General features: G+C 33.1%; 1 protein-coding gene across 1 annotated transcript in view; it reads left to right on the top strand.

Moving 5' to 3' along the window:
- Window positions 1-370: 370 nt before the first annotated feature.
- LOC148275119 (nuclear pore complex protein Nup88-like) overlaps window positions 371-19,327 on the top strand; it is a gene marked incomplete at its 3' end in the record, with an annotated part of 178,232 nt that continues 159,275 nt past the window's right edge. Inside the window, exon 1 of the mRNA XM_088236118.1 lies at window positions 371-615. Within this exon, the coding sequence (XP_088092244.1) occupies window positions 412-615 (204 nt within the window). The remainder of the gene's footprint in view (window positions 616-19,327) is intronic.

Here is a 19,327-nt window from a genome sequence, read left to right as displayed (position 1 = left end):
GAAGTAAATTAAAACACCTATCGCTCAAATTTGGCCATGAAATAAAAAAAGCTGTTTTAACAAATAAAATCAATTCAGTTGGAGTAAAAAAATAACAACAATTAATTGCTATTTGAAATCTTTTTCTTGGTTATAAAAATGAAATAATTTATAATTGCTTAGTTAGTTATTAAATTATTGTATTTTATTTTTTAATACAGTTCATTTTATTGATAATAACAAAACGATAAAATCAATGTCAAACCAACTTTGCAGAGTCGTTTTCGTTTATATAGTGTTTCAACATCAGGTACCTACTCCGATTCAATTTTTGAGACTTGGAACATTTATCCGTTGAACTGCTGCAACTTCAGACCGCCCGGTACGTCAAGTCAACGTCAAAGCCGAAATTCGCGTAAACAACGTGCAAAAATGACTTCCCGCGCTAATGTTTTTAATCTTAACGAACACAAAATGTTCGAGGATTTTCAGAAAAGCCTTCCCGAAGGCATAAATAAAACGCAAAATATTATGGACTGTAAAGACGATGTGTTATTCGTGTGGAGTTCGGCTGAGAACTGCATTTTGACGCTCAACATTAAGACGTGTGAAATCGAAGAAAATGTGGAATACCAGGTATTTATTAACTCACGAATTGATATTAATACATTATAAAAATATGCTTACCAAGTTTTACGCCTGTTTTATTTTATTATTACATTAAACTGATGTGGTATTGCACAACTGTCAAACACCGCTTTTAGGTTATGTTCTCATACAAAATTGTTTAGAAACTTTATTTATTCAATTTTTTTCACTTGGTTTTGATGTAATTTGCGTTGATAGTATACCTTAGTTCTTAAATATTATAACAAGGTTTGATTTACTGTCATCGATTTGAATGTACGTAAATAAATACATAGTTGATTTGTTATTTTCTGCTTCATATAATGCATCTTAAGTATCTAGTAATATACACAGCTCGTTGCCAATAATATTCAACGAATAAAATGCTCCGTATTTAACTTCTATACCCACGGATTATTAATCGATTATTTATCTTGAAGTCATCATTGTAACAATTTTCTAGTAGTGTTTAATTTGTGATTTGCTTTCTTGTTCTACCATACAAATCAATATCATTTCTGTAACTGACAGTGAACAGTGTAAATTTATCTATGCTTTATTAAGTTTGTCAGTTCCCTAACATCTAAAGAACTAATATAAACCTATGGTAACATTACAGCACGTACAGCGGTATTCCAAAAATTATTTCTATATAACGGACCTGTATATATATATTTTATTATTTTAACGTAAGCTATACATATTTGTTTTCTCTTTTGGGCTATAACTGTTTTTCTATTTCTTCAATAATATTTTTATTTATGGGAAACATATTCGATAACCATATTTGCCGCAGCAAATCGGTTTCTTAGAACAAGCATTTGCCCATATAGGAACCGATTGCAACATAAGACATACTAATATTTCTGGCTTGCCGACCCTTCATATACTGAGCCTACTCCTAGTACAAGCAGAATTTGTCAGAGTGTTTTTGTGCCATTTTGTAAAATATGAAATGTATGTATAAATTAATTAATAAATATTAAAATTTATCAAAAACATTTTTTTAATGATTTGAAATGTTTTGAGAATTTATTTGTCTTTTATTTCTTCAGGTAACTCATTGTACAATTTTAAACCCTCTATCAATGAGTTTCAAGTCTGTATTTTTTCTCATTGATATCACAATTTTTGTTTATCTCTCGTTTAATATTTTATTTCATTAAATTTATCTTAAAATAATGCACACATAAACATTTTCTTACGTGTGCTCTAAAAATAACATTATTTATAAATATTTCTTAATGTTAGGTTTAAATTATTTTTTTCTTCTTTATTTTACTGCCTTATATAAAATTTAATTCTGCGACTTATTACTCCTTCTTTCTAAATGGGAGTCTCATCTTTACTTTTTTTCTGAAATTATTGACTTATTTTTATCCAAAATCCTGTGTTTTGTAGAATTAATAATTTTATACACAAACCTCATGGTATTGTAAATAATTCTTTGCCTATATGTATTTCTAATAATATTTGAATAACATTTTCATTGTTTCTCCTTCTGTATTTAAATCTTTTTGTGATATTTTCTTAATGTTTTGATTTTTATATACATACTTATTATTGGGAAACTCAAACAGATAATGATTTATTTATTTAGTTTTAAGTAACTAACCATCACGCCATTTCCCCAGAGGGGTAGGCAGAGAGGATAGAACGCCACACCACTCTGTCCTGGCACACTTCCTTTGCTTCCTTCACATTCATACATCTTCTCATGCACGCACGTCGATTATTCCGACTTTTCACATGACCACTTTCAAGAATTTGTTGTTTAGTTTTAAAATAATTAAAATATGTACAAAATGACATAAAACTTTCATAGTGGATGCATGCATAAAATATATATAGACAGAGTAATGCTCAGTATCGACATCTACCCATAAATTAGCTGTGATTCTTTGTCGATTAGAAGCACAATCACAACGTTCATATAAATATTATTAATTATTAAAATAATTTATTGATAGAAATTTTATTTTGTTCCTACCAAATAAGATCAATTTCTCCCTTTTTAACTTTGTCATTGGTTTCTATCATAGCTTTGTCAATCTAGTCATCGCTGACTCCCTCATTTCAATGTATCATCAAGACCAGAAATTTGTTAGAACCTCCCTAACATAAAGCCGTCATAAATTTGTTGTTTCAAATAGAATATGAAAATGGTAGGTGGGTGGCAGTCTAAGCATTATTTTCAACTGTGTTGTAAAGAACGGCTTTAAATTTATCTCCAAACATCCACCCCATCCAATTATTCCATATGACGCAACTGGTTAGAACAACGCAAAACAAGATTTAATTGCTCTGTAATCTAAAACACCTTTAAATTAAAAGTTACTACTACTACCACTACGCCATTTCCCGTAGGTGTAGGCAGAGAGAATGGACCGCCACACACGTCTATCCTGGCATACATTTCAAGCCTCTTCCAGATTTATACATTTCGTCATAAATGTCCCTCGGTTTTGCCTGCCTTTGACATGATCAGACATAAGATTTTGGTTTATCTGATCATGCCACGTCTTCCTTAGTAGTCATCGTCTCACGTTACTGTTCTTTTTTGCCACGTATTCTTGTATTACCATTCTTTCGTCACCCATTGTTCTACACGACCAAACCGTCTCGGAGAGTCTTTCTTAATCTTATCAATTATACCTGACTCAGATTTACACTCTCACCCGATTTCATCTGTCATACGATTTCCCGCACGATTTTGTTTTTATGTGTATTGAGGGTATGTTTTAAAATTATGTCAAATATTTTACTTCAGTACAGAACACCCCAGTGAGAGAACATTTATAACATTTTAATTTATTTTAAAATAATAAATTAATAAGTTTTCTTATCTTCTTTACCATTACAGCATTGATTAAATAGACCAGTAAATTCTATGTTCTTATAATCAGTACTTTACTTTCTGCAGTATTCAAGAAGATGTAAATTAACTTTACAAATAGATTTTGTATTCTGTTGATCTACGTCCTGAGTTGTTAGCATCTTGACAGTTGTCTCGGTTGCCTGTAATTGGCTCGTGGGACCGAGGCGCCATCTTGAATTAAAACGCGAATGATTAATATTAAGAAAGAAACAGTGAAATGGTAATTTCATGTCTACGAATGCAATTTAAATGATGGGATGGCCAGATAACTTCAAATATTCCATTTATTATTTATTTTGTACTTTTTAAATTCTGTTTTGAAACTTGTTTCTTATTCTGAGTATTTTGAACTTATTCTGAGTGCAGGCAGATGAAGACTACAGTTATGTGTGAGAAATAGATCCAGATCCCTGGACAAGTGTTTTCGACTCGATGGCAGCTCTCGGGTAAAAATCCTGAATATGGAAACGGAATGGAGATAAGTCTGCCTCGTTGTGTAGTGGTTAGCGCTTTCGCCTACCATTCTTGAGGTCTTGAGTTCGATTAGTTGCAGAGTGGACGTGAAATACTGGTTGTATTTCACAAGACAAATACTATTTTTCATCTGCCCAAACACAGAGTAAATCATAAACAACAAGACCAGTTAGTATATTCACAAAAATTTACAGGTGAAAGAATCGAAGAAATATGGTATAATATTACTTCAATCATCATCATTACTCTGCCCACACCTGATGGTGCATAAGGCACTGCATTGGTTCACCGACTCGATTTCCCTTTTCAGGATTTTTACCGGTAGCCATCGACTTGAAAACACAGAACTGAACTCGGCATGACTTAGTATACTTTTCAATATTTATTTTATTTTAATAAAACTTTTTTTTAACCGAAGATTTATAACACCTTCTATCCCGTAAACGAAGATATTAAATGCATAAAATTAACTCGTCCAGTTCGTCTTTACTTGTTTAACCCATTAAGGGGCTACTGCTAAAAAATATTTATACCTGACAATTTTGAGCTTGTCCAAATGTTTGTAAACAGTGACTGGATTTCACCCCCTAGGGAGTTATTAAGATAAATGTATTTAAACACAGATGGATAACATTTTAGAGACGTAAAAACGAAAGTATAGTCATTTAAAATGTTTTAAATTTTTTTGCATTTTAAATCCTTTCCTACGATTTTTTTAAGTACTGTGTTTTTTTTATTACTCCACGCGTGATGTCACTAGCTCTCTTGGGTGAGTTATTCTGATTGCTGGGTCGGCTTCCCGGAAACCGGAAGTCTATCACAACACTCTATCATTGATTAATATAGAAGAATTTGTGACGTCATTTATAGTAGTTTATTGTTACTATTTCTTTCATACATTTTATAGAAATTTTCGCCGTACAATTAAATGTTGAGTTTTTTAAAAAACATTTTTTACATCCGATCATCATCATTTTCCTTTCCGCACCAAATGGCACATAGGGCACTGCATTGGTAAACCAAATACAGCGTATGTCTTTTATATGATAAATGATGGTAAGGTGATCAGTCTTACGCTTCAGGTGCCGGTTCAGGAACTTTGCGGTATTGCACTTTAAACAACCTTTAAAATCAATACATCACGTTCACCCTGCCAGGAATCGAACCCGGGTCCTTAAGAATGGTAGGCGCGTATACTAGGCAATGCCTGAAATGTTTATTTTTTAATTTTGATACTTCTTCATGGGGCAGGTGTGTTTATCAACCTAAATAAAAGTTTCGGCTCTTTAACTTCAAAAACATCAACATATGAAAGAATTGCAGGAGTATAAATGTTCGAATATAGGCAGAATGGTGAATGATACCACGAGCCCAGTAGATGCCTAGACTTCTATATTACCTTCTCTAAAATGTTCTTCACCTCTATTGTAATATGTTAATATTAACAGCTCCCTATGGAGTTAAATCCAGTCCTTGTCTACAAAAATTTGGACAAACTCAAAATATTGTTGATTAGAGCATTTTATTGTTCGGCGAAATTTCTCTAAAATGTACGAAAAAAAATAATATTTGAACTAAAACGAACTACTTTGAACTTCGTCACTACTTCTTCCTAATCGACCAATGATAGTGTTGTGATAGATTTCCGGTTTACGGAAGCCATGTCACCAATCAGCAGAACTCACCGAAGAGATCTTGTGACGTCACACGCGGAGCAATTTAAAAATGATTATACAAAGTTTAAGCGCTGATAATACGATACATAAAAATACTTTTAAAAAAATTTTGGCTCTGTTGAATGGTCTATTAACAAATAAAAAATAATAAAATACCACAAAACTTCTTTATTGTATTCATTTTTCCGCTAGGACACGGAAAAAATTCTTCACCATTATGTCTCAAGGTGTTAGCTTGAATGAATTATTGCAATAAAGTCTTGAGTTGTGCAACGGTTTGCCAAATGCAATTTATGTGGGAATTAATTAATTTCTTCGCCTGTTCTGTGGTAGGCACCCCCGCGACCTATCTCACAAATTGCTGGTCGCAAAATGTCTGTATTCAGAATAATACAATTTAATTTTCTAATTGTTACCGCGCGTAAGAACACATTTTTACACCCAATTCCCCGTAGGGCTGAACTTCCTCATTTGTATGCGTCCTCGGTGGATTTTGTCTGAGAACAAAAAAATCCTGTGGCGGTATTCTGAATCTTCTCTATCCCCCGGGGAGTGGTTAATTTGGGCATTTATATTTTTTGTAAATACCTAGACTTCCATATTGCCTTCTCAAAAATGTTTTCCCTCTCTCTTTAATTTTTTTTAAATATGAACAACTCCCTAGGGTGGAAATCCAGCCAGTCGCAAGCATTTGGACATTATCAAACATTGTTGAACCATAATTTAATTAAAAGATGATAATATTTCAAATCTAACTGCTGAAAACATGAAAAAAAAAATAGGTATCGCTAACGACTCGGGCGAATCGTGCACCCGCGCCAACTTCCCGAGAGCTACTAAGTAGCTAGTATTGGACTACGTGACTGACTCCGCGACGGGCGTAAATTCCTTACTTTTTTCTTCATACGCAACAATGCGAAACATTGGTACACTGTGAGTATAATTTATCCTCGATTTCCGATAAAATGCTTTTTTGTGACTAAAAGGTACTTATTATTTAATAACAAATTATTTCAGTCGATACGTAAATGTGTAATGGAGGAATACTGAAAATCTAAACCCAATATTTATTACATTTATAAAGATATTATAGTTATTAGACGCAATGTGTACTAACTACACATCACCGGGGAGGGAGGGTTAAGCGTCGTCGCATTCAAAACATAAAAATCCTCAAATTAATTACTCTCTAGGGTATACAGAAGATTCAGAATACCGTCCCTGGTGGTCTTTCCTTTTATTATGTTTTGCATTTTTTTTATGGATTAAACAATATATTTATTTATTTATTTACATACATAAGTTTATTGCACATTATTTGAGACATAAGTCCCAACCCCGTGGGACTAAATGTCCTGTGTTGAGATGGGACTAGCAATTAGTTGACACAGACACATGAGTATATAACCACAAATATAGGATCAGAAACATAAAAAATAATTTTAAAAAAATATGTATATATATGGTGAACAGTAAACTCAAACATTCGGAAAATCATCAAGGAGTTTTCTACTCAAATCCCTCCCACTAAGGAAAATCCAGTCGTTAACTACTTTCTTGAAAATAGTTTTTGTCCTTGAGAGCTAAATATGCTACTCCAAAATATTGAACACTCTCGGGGCGATAAACGAGAGATGTCTCTGAGCAAAATTCATACGGGTTTTTGGTATGACACAATTCATGTTCTGGGAAAACCTCGTACGGACATTTTGTTGAAACCTCTCCTTATTGTTCCACCAGAAGTGTGTAAGTGCTTCTTTTAGGTACAGTTCTCTCTATCAGTTGTAATTCCACGATGTTGCCCTTAAGTTGCGGCTACTAACGTCACCCAACAAAAGTATCCTCGTTTTTATTGCAGTATCTCGGCTACGCCATAAATTTCCTTGCCATCGCGCGGTCTTTTTTTGGTAGAAACACGATAATCTAATGACATTTTTCCATTCAGAGGTCGCATTAAAAACTCAGTCGTTAGATTTTGCTTATATGCATTAAGATAAAAGGGAAACTGATATTTTTTAAACGTTTTTATAGTAATAAGGGTCTGAAAAATACTATTGAGTAAAAAACTTTTTTTTTTTACTACTAATTAGTAGCATAAAAAATATTTTTAAGTTTATAATTTGGAATTCCCGCAAAAACGGTCATTCCATTGGCCACACCCGTCACGATTCATGTTAATTTTCAATTTTGTTCCAAACCGTGTGATTTTTTTTAGAACATCGTCATAACGAATCTTAACGTCACAATTATCAATGTGAAACCTGTCGCGTTTTTCTAGTGACAATTTTTTTTTGCTATTTATTTTTTAAAGTTATATATGAAAATATTTCTCCATAATATCCGTATTCATTTTGAAAACACAATTATTATTCTCAATCCATTTCGTATACTTTTATCGGTATTCGTAGTATGTGATATTTCCCCATTGGAGGAGACTTTCAATGCAAGGCTCATGTGACTATATACCCTTTACCCATACGCAGAAGATTGTATTAATATGAAATCATAGAAATTGAAATATAAGAGAAAAAAATAACCACATAAACAGTATTATGTCCTAAAGTCCACTTCTGCTTAGTTTTAAAGATCGTACCTATCTCACATCACGCTTCCCGTTCTTACAAGACAAAAACACTTGATTTATTGGCTCCATGTGCAATATTTAATAAACAAACAAACCATCACGCCGTTTTATGTAAGGGTAGGCAGAGAGGATAGAACGCCACATCACTCCATCTTTTTTTATTTTTATTTATTTACAATTTTAAAAAACCCGTTAGGGTTACATTAGAAATTTAATATTGTCTAGTCATTTTATGTCTCGTCTAGTCTAGTTAGTTCAGTCATCATGTGCTTTTTCAGATTGATTTTAAATTTGTCTCCAGTAAAAGTTTTCAAGTAGTAAGGTAAGTCGTTGTAGTGTTTAAGTCCATTATGTAGTATTTTTTACTATCCTGTGTTTGTCTTTGCTTTTTCAATATGATAGTGTTGTTGTTGTCTGGTGTTATATTTGTGTATGTCAGCATTTTTGACTAATATTATGTCGTCGTCTTGTATGTTTCCCAGTGTTATTTTGTGCACAATTTTTAAGGTCTCAATTTTAGTCAAGTAGTTTATGTCAAACTGGTGTGTTTTTTTGTACAGTTCAGTCGTAGAGGTCAGGTAGGGTAGGTTGTATGTTAGTTTAAGAATTTTTTTTTGTTGTCTTTGTATTCTTGTTATGTCTGTCTTGTTGCCAGTTCCCCAGAAGGGGCGATCATGTAACTCAATTTACTTTTGACATAGGCTTCGTACATCATAATTTTTTCCTTTCTTGGTATAAAATCTTTTATTTTGTAGAAGAGGCTATGTAGTGATGCCATTACTTTAGCGACTCCATACAGATCTCGCTTCCTCTACATTCATACGTCTTCTCATGCACGCGCGCCGATTATTCCGACATTTAATATGTCCATCTTCAAGTATTTGTTGAATTTGGTCATGCCATGTCTTTCTCGGTCTTCCTCTACTTCTGCATCCATCAACATTCGCGTTGTAAATATTTTAGCCGTTCTTTCGCTGTACATTCACTCTACATGTCCAAACCAACGCAGAGCTCCTTTCTTGATATTGTCGATAATGCTTATCTCAGCTTTATAAAATGTACGGATCTCAATATTTGTGCATCTATCGTACATAGTTTTACCACACGTTGGCCTGAGAGGTCGCATTTCGACAGCATTATTTATTTTATTTATTTGGCACTTTATATACATATACAACATATACACATATAAGGGCGGGCACATTGCCTTAAGGCAATTTCTTCCTACCTACCCAAACCGTTCCGTTTGAGAAAATTATAAATAGATGGACATATTGAACCTTACAATTTTATACAAAAATTAAAAACAAAGATTTACAAAATATAAATATATATAAAAAAAAATTAACACTATGCTATGAAGAGAGGAGAGGGGATGGGAAGGAAGTGCTGAGACTAGTTTACTTGGGGCTAGTTGACCCAATTATTCAATATGGATTAAAAATATGGGGACTAAGTTTTAAATCTTATACGGATAGAGTCTTGAACTTACAGGTACAAATCTTAAAAATTATCGTACCTGTAAAAATAAAGATTGAGGCAAAAGACAACAATAAAATATTATTGGATTTTGTTAACATTTTGCCAATTAACAAACAGTGTCAGTATAAGATAGTGACAGATCATTTCCTCGATTGCAATTTTAAATCCAAAATAAACCACCAGATCATGACCCGACAAGTATCGGCACAGCAGCTGATGATACCACGACAGAAAAACTACTATGGTGACAGAACAATTGGTAGTGTAGTACTGTTTAACTTAATAACTAGTACCAAAACTGTACAATTTAATACCAGCTAAAAATCGTGAAGAAAAAAACCTAATTACATTTTAAAAAATAGTCAAAAAATTATTAAACAGCAAGTGTAACTTAAGTGTGTAAATATATTTTATTCTTCAATTATTATTAAACTATGTACTTACTTATAAATTTAAAAAAAAATGTAATGTAACCCGCAGACAAGCTTCGGCTTTGCGGGAACAAAAATACAATTATGTATGTTACTTATTTGTTAAAATGAATAAAACTTTTTAAAAAAAAAGAAGGATAAAGGAACAATTTATACAAGCCCATATTTCGCTCCCATACACCAGGGTCGGGACCAGGACTCCATTGTGAACTGCTAATTATGCCTCTTGCGACAAACATTTATTTGCCAATGTTGATTTAAGTGCACCGTTCACTCACCCACCTTTCGATATCTTTCTCGGTCATTCCATCCCTAGTAAATATACTTCCCAGATATTTAAATTCGTCTTCCTGTTTTAGTATAACCACATTCACAGTGATTTCCCATTAAGTCATACTTTCATTTCTTTCCAAAACCATCACGACATTCATCACCAAATCACTTCCCTCGCATACATCGTAGACTTTTGTTACCAAGAATTAATTCATATTTAGTAAACATTGATAAAAATAAAAAAGGTTAGAATTCATTACGTAATTATACCTTAATAAAGAAGCTTAAAATGGTAGATGAATATATATATCTTGGACATGAGATAAATCTGGGCAAAGAAAATCAAACGGCGAAACTGCAAAGATGAATATAAATGAGTTGGGCAGCTTTTGGAATGCTTAGGCACATACTTGAAAATAAAGAGATTCCGATTCATCTGAAAAGGAAAACATATGAATCATGTATACTTCCAGTGACTAGATATGCCTCAGAGACCACGTCGCTCACAAACAGAAATGTAGAAAAGCTCAAATACACACAGCGATCCATGGAAAGATCCACGCTTGGTTTAAGCCCAAGACACAAAATAAGAAATTAGAAACAGAACCAGAATAACGGATATTATGGATCGCGTAGCAGGACTGAAGTGGCAATGGGCAAGATATGTTGCGAGACAAGATCCCACAAGATGGCAGGGGCGAACCGTGTATAGAAGCGATTATGCGCAGCTTACCATTATATTTGACCAACCATAACAATATTTTATTGTAACTTTATTTACAGAAAAACAAATGAACAATTACCATTTATTTTAAATCATTACCACCGTTTGTATTTTTATCCTAGTATAAATATAAATTTTAATATAGCGCGCCCAGCGCCTGCGGTTGGCCAAGAAACTAGCCGATTATTCTTGCTTGTTTTTCATACAAATAAGTATATTATATTTTGAATGTCTTAACCCCAGTGCGGGTTTTTTCTCCTAGATTAAACTTGCAGATTACACAAATTATTTGAAGATTCTTGATTTGGAAGACAGTATTTCAAACATTGTTTCTTAAGGACTATTTTTCTTTGAGATGGTATTTTTGACATAAGACCATAGTTACTTTCATGCGTCATATTGCAGATTGCAGGACATATAACGCTCCACGCGGCCGTTTTTAGCACCATTAATTACTAGAACGATGCGGCCAGTTGACATTTCAATTGAATACCGAATATCGACTGAATTCATCTGGTATTTTTTATATATTTTTTAATGAATTATATATTAAAGTAATGGATAATATATATATATAAAATATAAAATATCACGAAGTTACATCGTTTGAGTTGATTTCGTGGATGAGAGTTGTTGTATCACACAGAACCACAGAAAAATATCAATTTATAGTATATACATTATATTATGTACCTCCTTTGTAGGTACAAATATATGTTTTTTTTTATAACTTACCTGTAAATAAAATCACCATTCGCCACTGCAAGATGGACCCTTAAAATTTTGAGATGGAGACCTTGGGAGAATAAGCGAGGCGTCGGACGACCTCAAAAAGATGGTCCGACGAAATAACTGCTGTAAGGGGTAAAAATTGTCTGCGAGTAGCGACCGACCGAGAAAAATGGGAGAGGCCGATACCCAACAGTGGAGGACAGAAGGCTGAAGAAGAAGATAGAAGAAGCTTGTGTTCCTTTGAAACCGGTCGCTAGAAGAAAATAATAGTGGTTAAAAACAATGTTTTTATTTATATCCCTACAGAGATGAGGTAGAATTTTTTCAAATTCAGGATTATGGATATTCGAGCGTTTACAGGGCTTATGACCTGTCATTGGCTGGGTTAAGTGGCCACTTTAAGTAGGTACTACAACATTCCCCATTCCGCTTATTAGCGAATATCCACACAGGTAACATTTTTGATTTTTGTATATATGTTACGAATCGAGAAACCATCCACAAGCGAGTTGGAGCTCCATCTATGTATTGATATTGAAGTTAAGTATTTTAATTAGCAGATTACTTTATTTTATGTAGTTAAGACTCTTCCGAGTTAAATTAAGTACTAGTAATCGCCTGCAGATGACTCTGCAATTTATTTTTACTTATATTTGACCAGATCTTATTACACAACATTATTTTTGGTACGTGTACTTGTACAAACAATGTTGTTTTTATTTATTTTACTTTATTACATTGATGATTGTTTTTGTAGGTACTGGCGGATCTTAGGTTTCTTCTCTGGGCTGTTGAAGATTTTATTATTATTCACGTTATTTATCGTTTTACGGCATCGTTAGCCGGTAAAGTTTATTAATCCCGTCCCCTCCGGCCCTTATTTAAAGGCCCCCCGTTACTCAAGAGGGACCCGACCGTCCGTCTTGGGGGCAAGGCGTAATTCTAACGCGCGGTCACCGCCGCACTACACACCTAAGAATAAGACACCCTCTTAATATTTACAAGTGCAGGGGGACCATAAACTAAATTCACATGTATCGTTACGAAGATTTTTTTGTATTATTTATTATTTTTCTCGAATTTCACTGGGTATATATGTATATATCTATATATATATATATAAACGACATCACAAATATAATAAAACACTGCAAACTACAATTATTTGCCGATGATACATTAATCTATATAGCGGGAGAAAATTATACAGAGACTTTACAAAAATTAAACGAGGACTTAAACAGAATATCTGAGTGGCTCAAAATTAATAAACTTCAGCTTAATGTTGGAAAAACAAAATACATGGAGTTAGGAAGGAAAAAGCCAAACCCAAGGATGAATGTACTTATTGATAATGAAACCATAGAAAAGGTTAATGAAATGAAATATTTGGGGATAATACTTGATTCAAAATTGACATTAAATGCAAATTTTGAACACGTTAATAAAAAAATATCAAAAATAATATTTTTCCTTAGTAGATTGAGAAATAAATTAAATAAAGATACTGCAGAACTAATTTACAAAACAATCATTCTTCCACATATAGATTACTGCTCAACAATATTATTTTTAGCGAACGAAGGAAATTTAAATAAACTAGAAATGTTACAAAATAAAGCGATGAGAATAGTTCTTAAGAAAAATAAATATAGCAATGTAAAAAAAATGAGAGATGAACTAAAATGGTTATCTGTAAGAAGGAGACTTAAATTTAATATGTTGATATTTATACATAAATTTTTTCACGATAAATTACCAAAATATTTTAAGGATAAAGTTGTCTTAAACAAAAATTGTCATGAATATGCTACTAGACAAAAGGATAAAATAAGACTACCATTATTGAAAAGAGCTGAGTCGCAAAATTGTTTGATGTATAAGGGTTTAAAAATGTATGATGAGATGCCTGAATGTATGAAGAATGAAAAGTGTCTGAAAGAATTTAAAAATAAATGTATAAGTTACTGTAAGGAAATGTAAATATATAAAGATGATGTAAATGTACATAATAGTTTATGTTAGTTTTAATATAAGCTAACTTAAGAAATAAATAAAAAATTTAAAAAATAAGTTAAAACGCCAATGAAACCAATTTTGGTTGAAATATTCTAATTTGCTAATTGAATTAATTTATAATGCTTATTCAACTATTCTTAGTTAAAAATATTCTAAATTATTAATTGAAACCATTTAAAATGCTAATTGTACAATTATTCGTTAAAAATATTCTAAAATTATTGATTTGACCGAAATTTTGCAAATAAAAAGCATGGCGACGAGTGGACTTGGCTGATTTCTTCAATAGTCTGGGGTGTTTCATTTGAAGTCCTGGTCATCTCTGGTTGGGCTTGTCATCGGATTCAGTGATTGAGGCTTCCGTTCCCATCCATGACCTCATGGACAGAAAGTTCTCGAAAGACCCCACGAGGCAGTTTCTGTTTTCATTCTATTGTCCATTCGACAAAATCCATTTGTTGCCTTTTTTTATAATGTTCAATGACAAATTTATGGCTAAAATTGTAATCTTAATTCCTGAACTATACGAACTTAATCAATCGGACTACAAAAACGTGGCGCCGGCCGTGTGATATTTTCAAATAGAAAATAGGTTATAAATTAAATTGAAATAATTTGTTAAAATGTAATAAAAGGGGACTCTGTGTCTAGAAGCATTAGATCTGCACGAATAAAAGTCATTTAAAACACTAATGCTCAAGGTAACCCTTTCTTAGAAAATTGCACCCGCCTCCGTTCGCATCGCGTACGGAAGAAAGCTTGGAAAAAAACTGCATTGGTAGATGCGTTCGCCACAGACAAAATCACAAAGAATCGTTGCAATATTCTCTGTGACAATTAGCAAATGTAACCCGTTACAATATTTAAAACTTCGATCTGAATTGTAAGTTTGTTCGCGAACGTCCTGTGGCAAGGTGTGGGGATGGTAGTTTGTGCCTATTTCTTCCCCCTGTATCCCTTACGTTCTCAAGACTTAGAGGAAACATATGTTAAGAGATGTTTATGCCTTAACAACACCCTACAAACGGTATTCCAATTTCTCGTGCGTAACTCGTCCGCTCCTGAACGGCCCCAAAACTTGGCACTAGGAAGAAGTTATGCCCGGCTAGTGGCTAGTGGCCAGTACATTGTAAAGATCCGATTTTTCGATCACCGACTAAAAAATAAATATTGCACCCTTGTTTTCCGTAGGATTAATTATCCTTTTGGATCTTTTTTTGAGAGAGCGTTTCAGGGTTGGATTTTTCTTGGAGGGGGGGATTTGAGACAAAAACTCTCTGATTTTAATAGTAATTGACCGAAACAATTTTTTTTAGCTGAAACCGAAACTAAAATCGAATTTCGGCTTTTTTTCTAGTTTCGGCTGAAACTAAATAAGTTAAACGGCACTTCGAAACGCCCAAAATTTTGCGTTTTAATTGTTAAACCTTACGCGTTCATCAAAGTAACTGTTAAATAAAATATATACTGAAACAAAATGCATAAATTGAATGACTTAATTTGATTATTTTTAGCGCTTTTTGTTCATTGTTATGTTTCAGTTCTGTAACAGTTCGTCAATGTACGCTATAGGAACATTTACTTATTTACTATAACGGAATTACAAAAATATTCATTTGAAATGTCACGCAGCCGAGTACAAACATCTAAAGGCTTACATCGATACATGTGCAGCTAATAAGCTAAGTCTTTTTGTCGTATTGTTCTTTTAAAAATCTGAAGTGTGAAGTGAGATGAATATGATCTTTAAAACTAGACGTGAGTGGACTAAAGGAAATATTGTTTGTTTGGTTATTTATATTGTTTTTCTTACAATGAATCGCATTTTTAATATCTAAGATTTCTACAATGTTTGAGTATGTCCAAATGCTTGCAGACTGGCTGGATTTCCTCCCTAGGGAGATAAAGGTTTCAGCTCTTTTACTTCACAAAAGTCAACAGATGGAAGAGTTGAGGAAATGTGGATGTTTAAACTTGGGCAAAATAGTGAATGATACACAGTGTGTAAAGTGGCCATTTAAACCAGCCAATGACAGGTCATAAGCCCTGTAAATGCCCAAACTTCCATATTCCCTTCTCAAAAATGTTTTCCCTCTCTGTTGAAATAAATTTAAATAATATTTCCACGTTGCCTAATTTACTATTTTATTTTCAACATGAAGAACTTTTAATCCAGTTTAGTTATTAAAATTATAATTATTTTCTATCACATGGTTTCTGTATCAGAAAATAAAAAAATAACTCATTTGAAACAAACTTGTTTTATATATTTATTTTAGCATAATAAATCATGTTAGAGGTATAATTGAGTATTTTATCATAGTATAAATATTTTTATAGAGTAGAATTTCTGTATCCCTTTTGTTATGCACAATGCTCCCGGTCAATGCGTCTACCACGTGATCTTCTTCGTGACTTCCCTTCGTCGCTACTTGGGGGCGCTGCCGGCACGATAACTATTTAGTACCACGTGATCCTAGCGTTCACAGCGCTACAAAATGCTCGTCATAATAATAACAAAGTTTGTGCTTCAAATCTAATTTTTATTTATTTATTAAATTCAATATATAATACAAATACACAGTTTACAAAAAAATTTTCATACAATAGGTACATTCAATGATATTTTCTTTGTATTTATGGATGTAGCCACTACACTGGCCCACAGGCACGTTCCGGAGTGTCAGTGTATTATTTTTTTCATTCATAATAGTACATACTTTCACATCAATTGTCAAGTCATATCAAAATATTATAGGTGTAAAAATTAACATATGAATAAAAAAAGATCATACCTACTTGAATTAGACGAGAAAGAACTTTTATGGAATTAAAATTATATTCTGATACACGAAACATATTCTTCAGCTTCCTGTCTAGTCCTTTTAGTAATCCATTCATTGGTTAGAGTTTTGAAAGCATTGTTTTTGATTTTTTTTACATCATAATATTATTTGAATGCATGACAAATTAATGTAGAATAACATTGTACTCGTGTGTTGTGGAGTAGTTTGTGTTGGAGAGTCACTAGACGCGTGTCGCGTACATAGATATTCCATTATTATGGGATTTTTCTTTTGGTGTCTTTTGTGAAATATGTCGGAGTTAGAACATTTTGAAATAATGATAAGAATAATATCATCTGACGTTATTAAATTAATATAATTACGACTCTACGGATTACGGATTTTCTAGCGAGTCGGGGCACGTTCACAGGCATGGGTCGTTCCTGATTGTGTCGCTATAAACTTTGTATCTGGCCCTTATAAATGTATGTACAATGTTTTTAATAAATGAAAATAATAATAGTGGCCATAGGCTATTGTGATATAAGTAAATCCTGTTTAAGCTACTGTAGTGAAATCTTTCGTCAATATAAAATGGCTTGCCGCAGTTTCGTTGCAAGGTAGCGTGAAATTAAATGAAAGATTTTCTTGCATTGTTCAGAGATTCAATAGATAATATGGTGAATACAAGATACACAAAGATGTGATTAAATTATGTTCAACACTGAATGAATTAACCGTGACACGAATTCACATGATGTGGGTATTTGTAAGTTTTAGAAAAAGAGAGCAAAACCCAACTGAACCGAAGCAGACCGGGCACACGCAGATTCTGGCGAGCTCCGATCGTCCGTCGTCGGGAAGTCCCGGTGTGTCTTGCGCGGTGTTGTTTGTGGTAAAAATACGGCAAAAGTGCCTGCCCATACTACCATTCGGGTTTTTCAATATGGTCATGAAAATGAATGACAATATACGACAAAATTCCTCCATGTAATTTGCCAAGCACACGGTGAAAGGGGCAGTGAAAGTAGTATAGTTAAATTCGATAAAAATCGCGATATGTGTAATATTCTTTTAAAAAAGAATACAGTCATTCCAGGTTACATTGGAATTCAATATAACATTGGACAAAAACCTGACTTATATATGACTAATTACTTTCTAAAAGAATAAAAAAAGCTTCATCAAAATATTTTTTTTGTTTGTGTGGTACCACCGCTCGAGCCCAAGAGTAAGTATGTTTAGGGTAATGGACGCAAATTCACGTTTTTATGAAAATGCTTTGGATCAGAAGAGTATTTTATATCAATAAAATATAGTTCAATGTTACCCGGAGAGATTTTTTAGTCAAAAATCAAGAAATTCGTTCATCGAAAATACTTAATTCCAAAGTTACCGAAATATCAATATAACATTAGACCACCCATAAAAACATCATTAAAATTATGTTTTCATGTAATTTTATAAATTTTGTGGTCAAATTTAGTTAAATGGAGCATTCAGAACACCAAATAATTCATAAATTTGCAGCTGGCTCAATCCAATAAAAAAATATTTAAAAAAACTTGTTGAAGTCGTCCGATGTTACCCGAAATGACTGTAACTTATTTATTGACAAAACAACATTGCTTTTTTGTATAACTGAGACCGAAAGAAAGACCCACGGTCTTTAAAACGGTTTCGTGTATGCGGAGGAATTTCCTTCACTTCCATATTCATGGCTATCAGAGGATGCAGAGATTTTTTTTAAACTCGTGTCCCCTACTGTTCTAACTCTTTCAGTACCAGAACCCTATTAATATAAGTTTCTATCAAACTTTGAACAATCAATACAAAACCCACCTGTTTGTCTGCTGAGAAGTTTAGGCTACTAGCTAATTATGTTTGAAGTACAGCAGTTTACATTAGGAATTGATTAACCTCTTCGGGCACAAGGGCGGAAGTGTCGAACGGGACCGCAAAGTGTTAACCGCAAATACCCCCCACCCCTTACGCTGCACGGCAGGAGATAGCTGTTTCGTAGGACAAGTTTGAAAACCACAGGTCTATCTGTCTGGACTAAACTAACATATTCTGCTGGGTAAAAATTCACAGTGGACAGTCTAAATAACCATTACATCTTTCTACGATGTTTTGAGTATGTCCAAATGTTTTAGACCGGTTTTATTTCACTACTTAGAGAGTTATTAAATTTTAAATTATTAGAGCAGAGATTAAAAATATTTTTGTGAAGAGATATGGAAGGCTAGGCATTTATTGGGCTTATGACCTGTCATTGGTTGGTTTAAGTAGCACACATTTCCTTAACTCTTCCATCTGTTGACTTTTATGTGTGTTATACAGTGTGTAAAGTGGCCACTTTGACAGGTCGTAAGCTCTGTTCAAAAATATTTTACCTATCTGTTGCAAAAAACTTAAATTATAATCTTTAATTTAAATTTTCATGTAAATTTTACATATTTTAGGGCAAACATTACACGAAAAAAATTAGCTATGCAATTTGAATGTGAAAAATAGTCAAATAAAAATAGCTGGTTATTACAGTAAGTAGAGAACGAGATGTATCACTAGAACACCAGGGCTGCTATTTTAAACGCTCTCGCGGCCATAGAGAACGTTTTTATAGCTGCTATATCAGCCCGACTCCAATATTTATCTCAGA

The sequence above is a fragment of the Micrasema longulum genome, unplaced genomic scaffold, assembly GCF_059751315.1.
Source record: "Micrasema longulum isolate JH-2025_06_02 unplaced genomic scaffold, ASM5975131v1 h1tg001508l, whole genome shotgun sequence".
Classification (NCBI taxonomy): Eukaryota; Metazoa; Arthropoda; class Insecta; order Trichoptera; family Brachycentridae; genus Micrasema; species Micrasema longulum.
The sequence above is the reverse complement of the archived record's forward strand: the minus strand, read 5'-3'. Positions and strand labels throughout refer to the sequence as shown.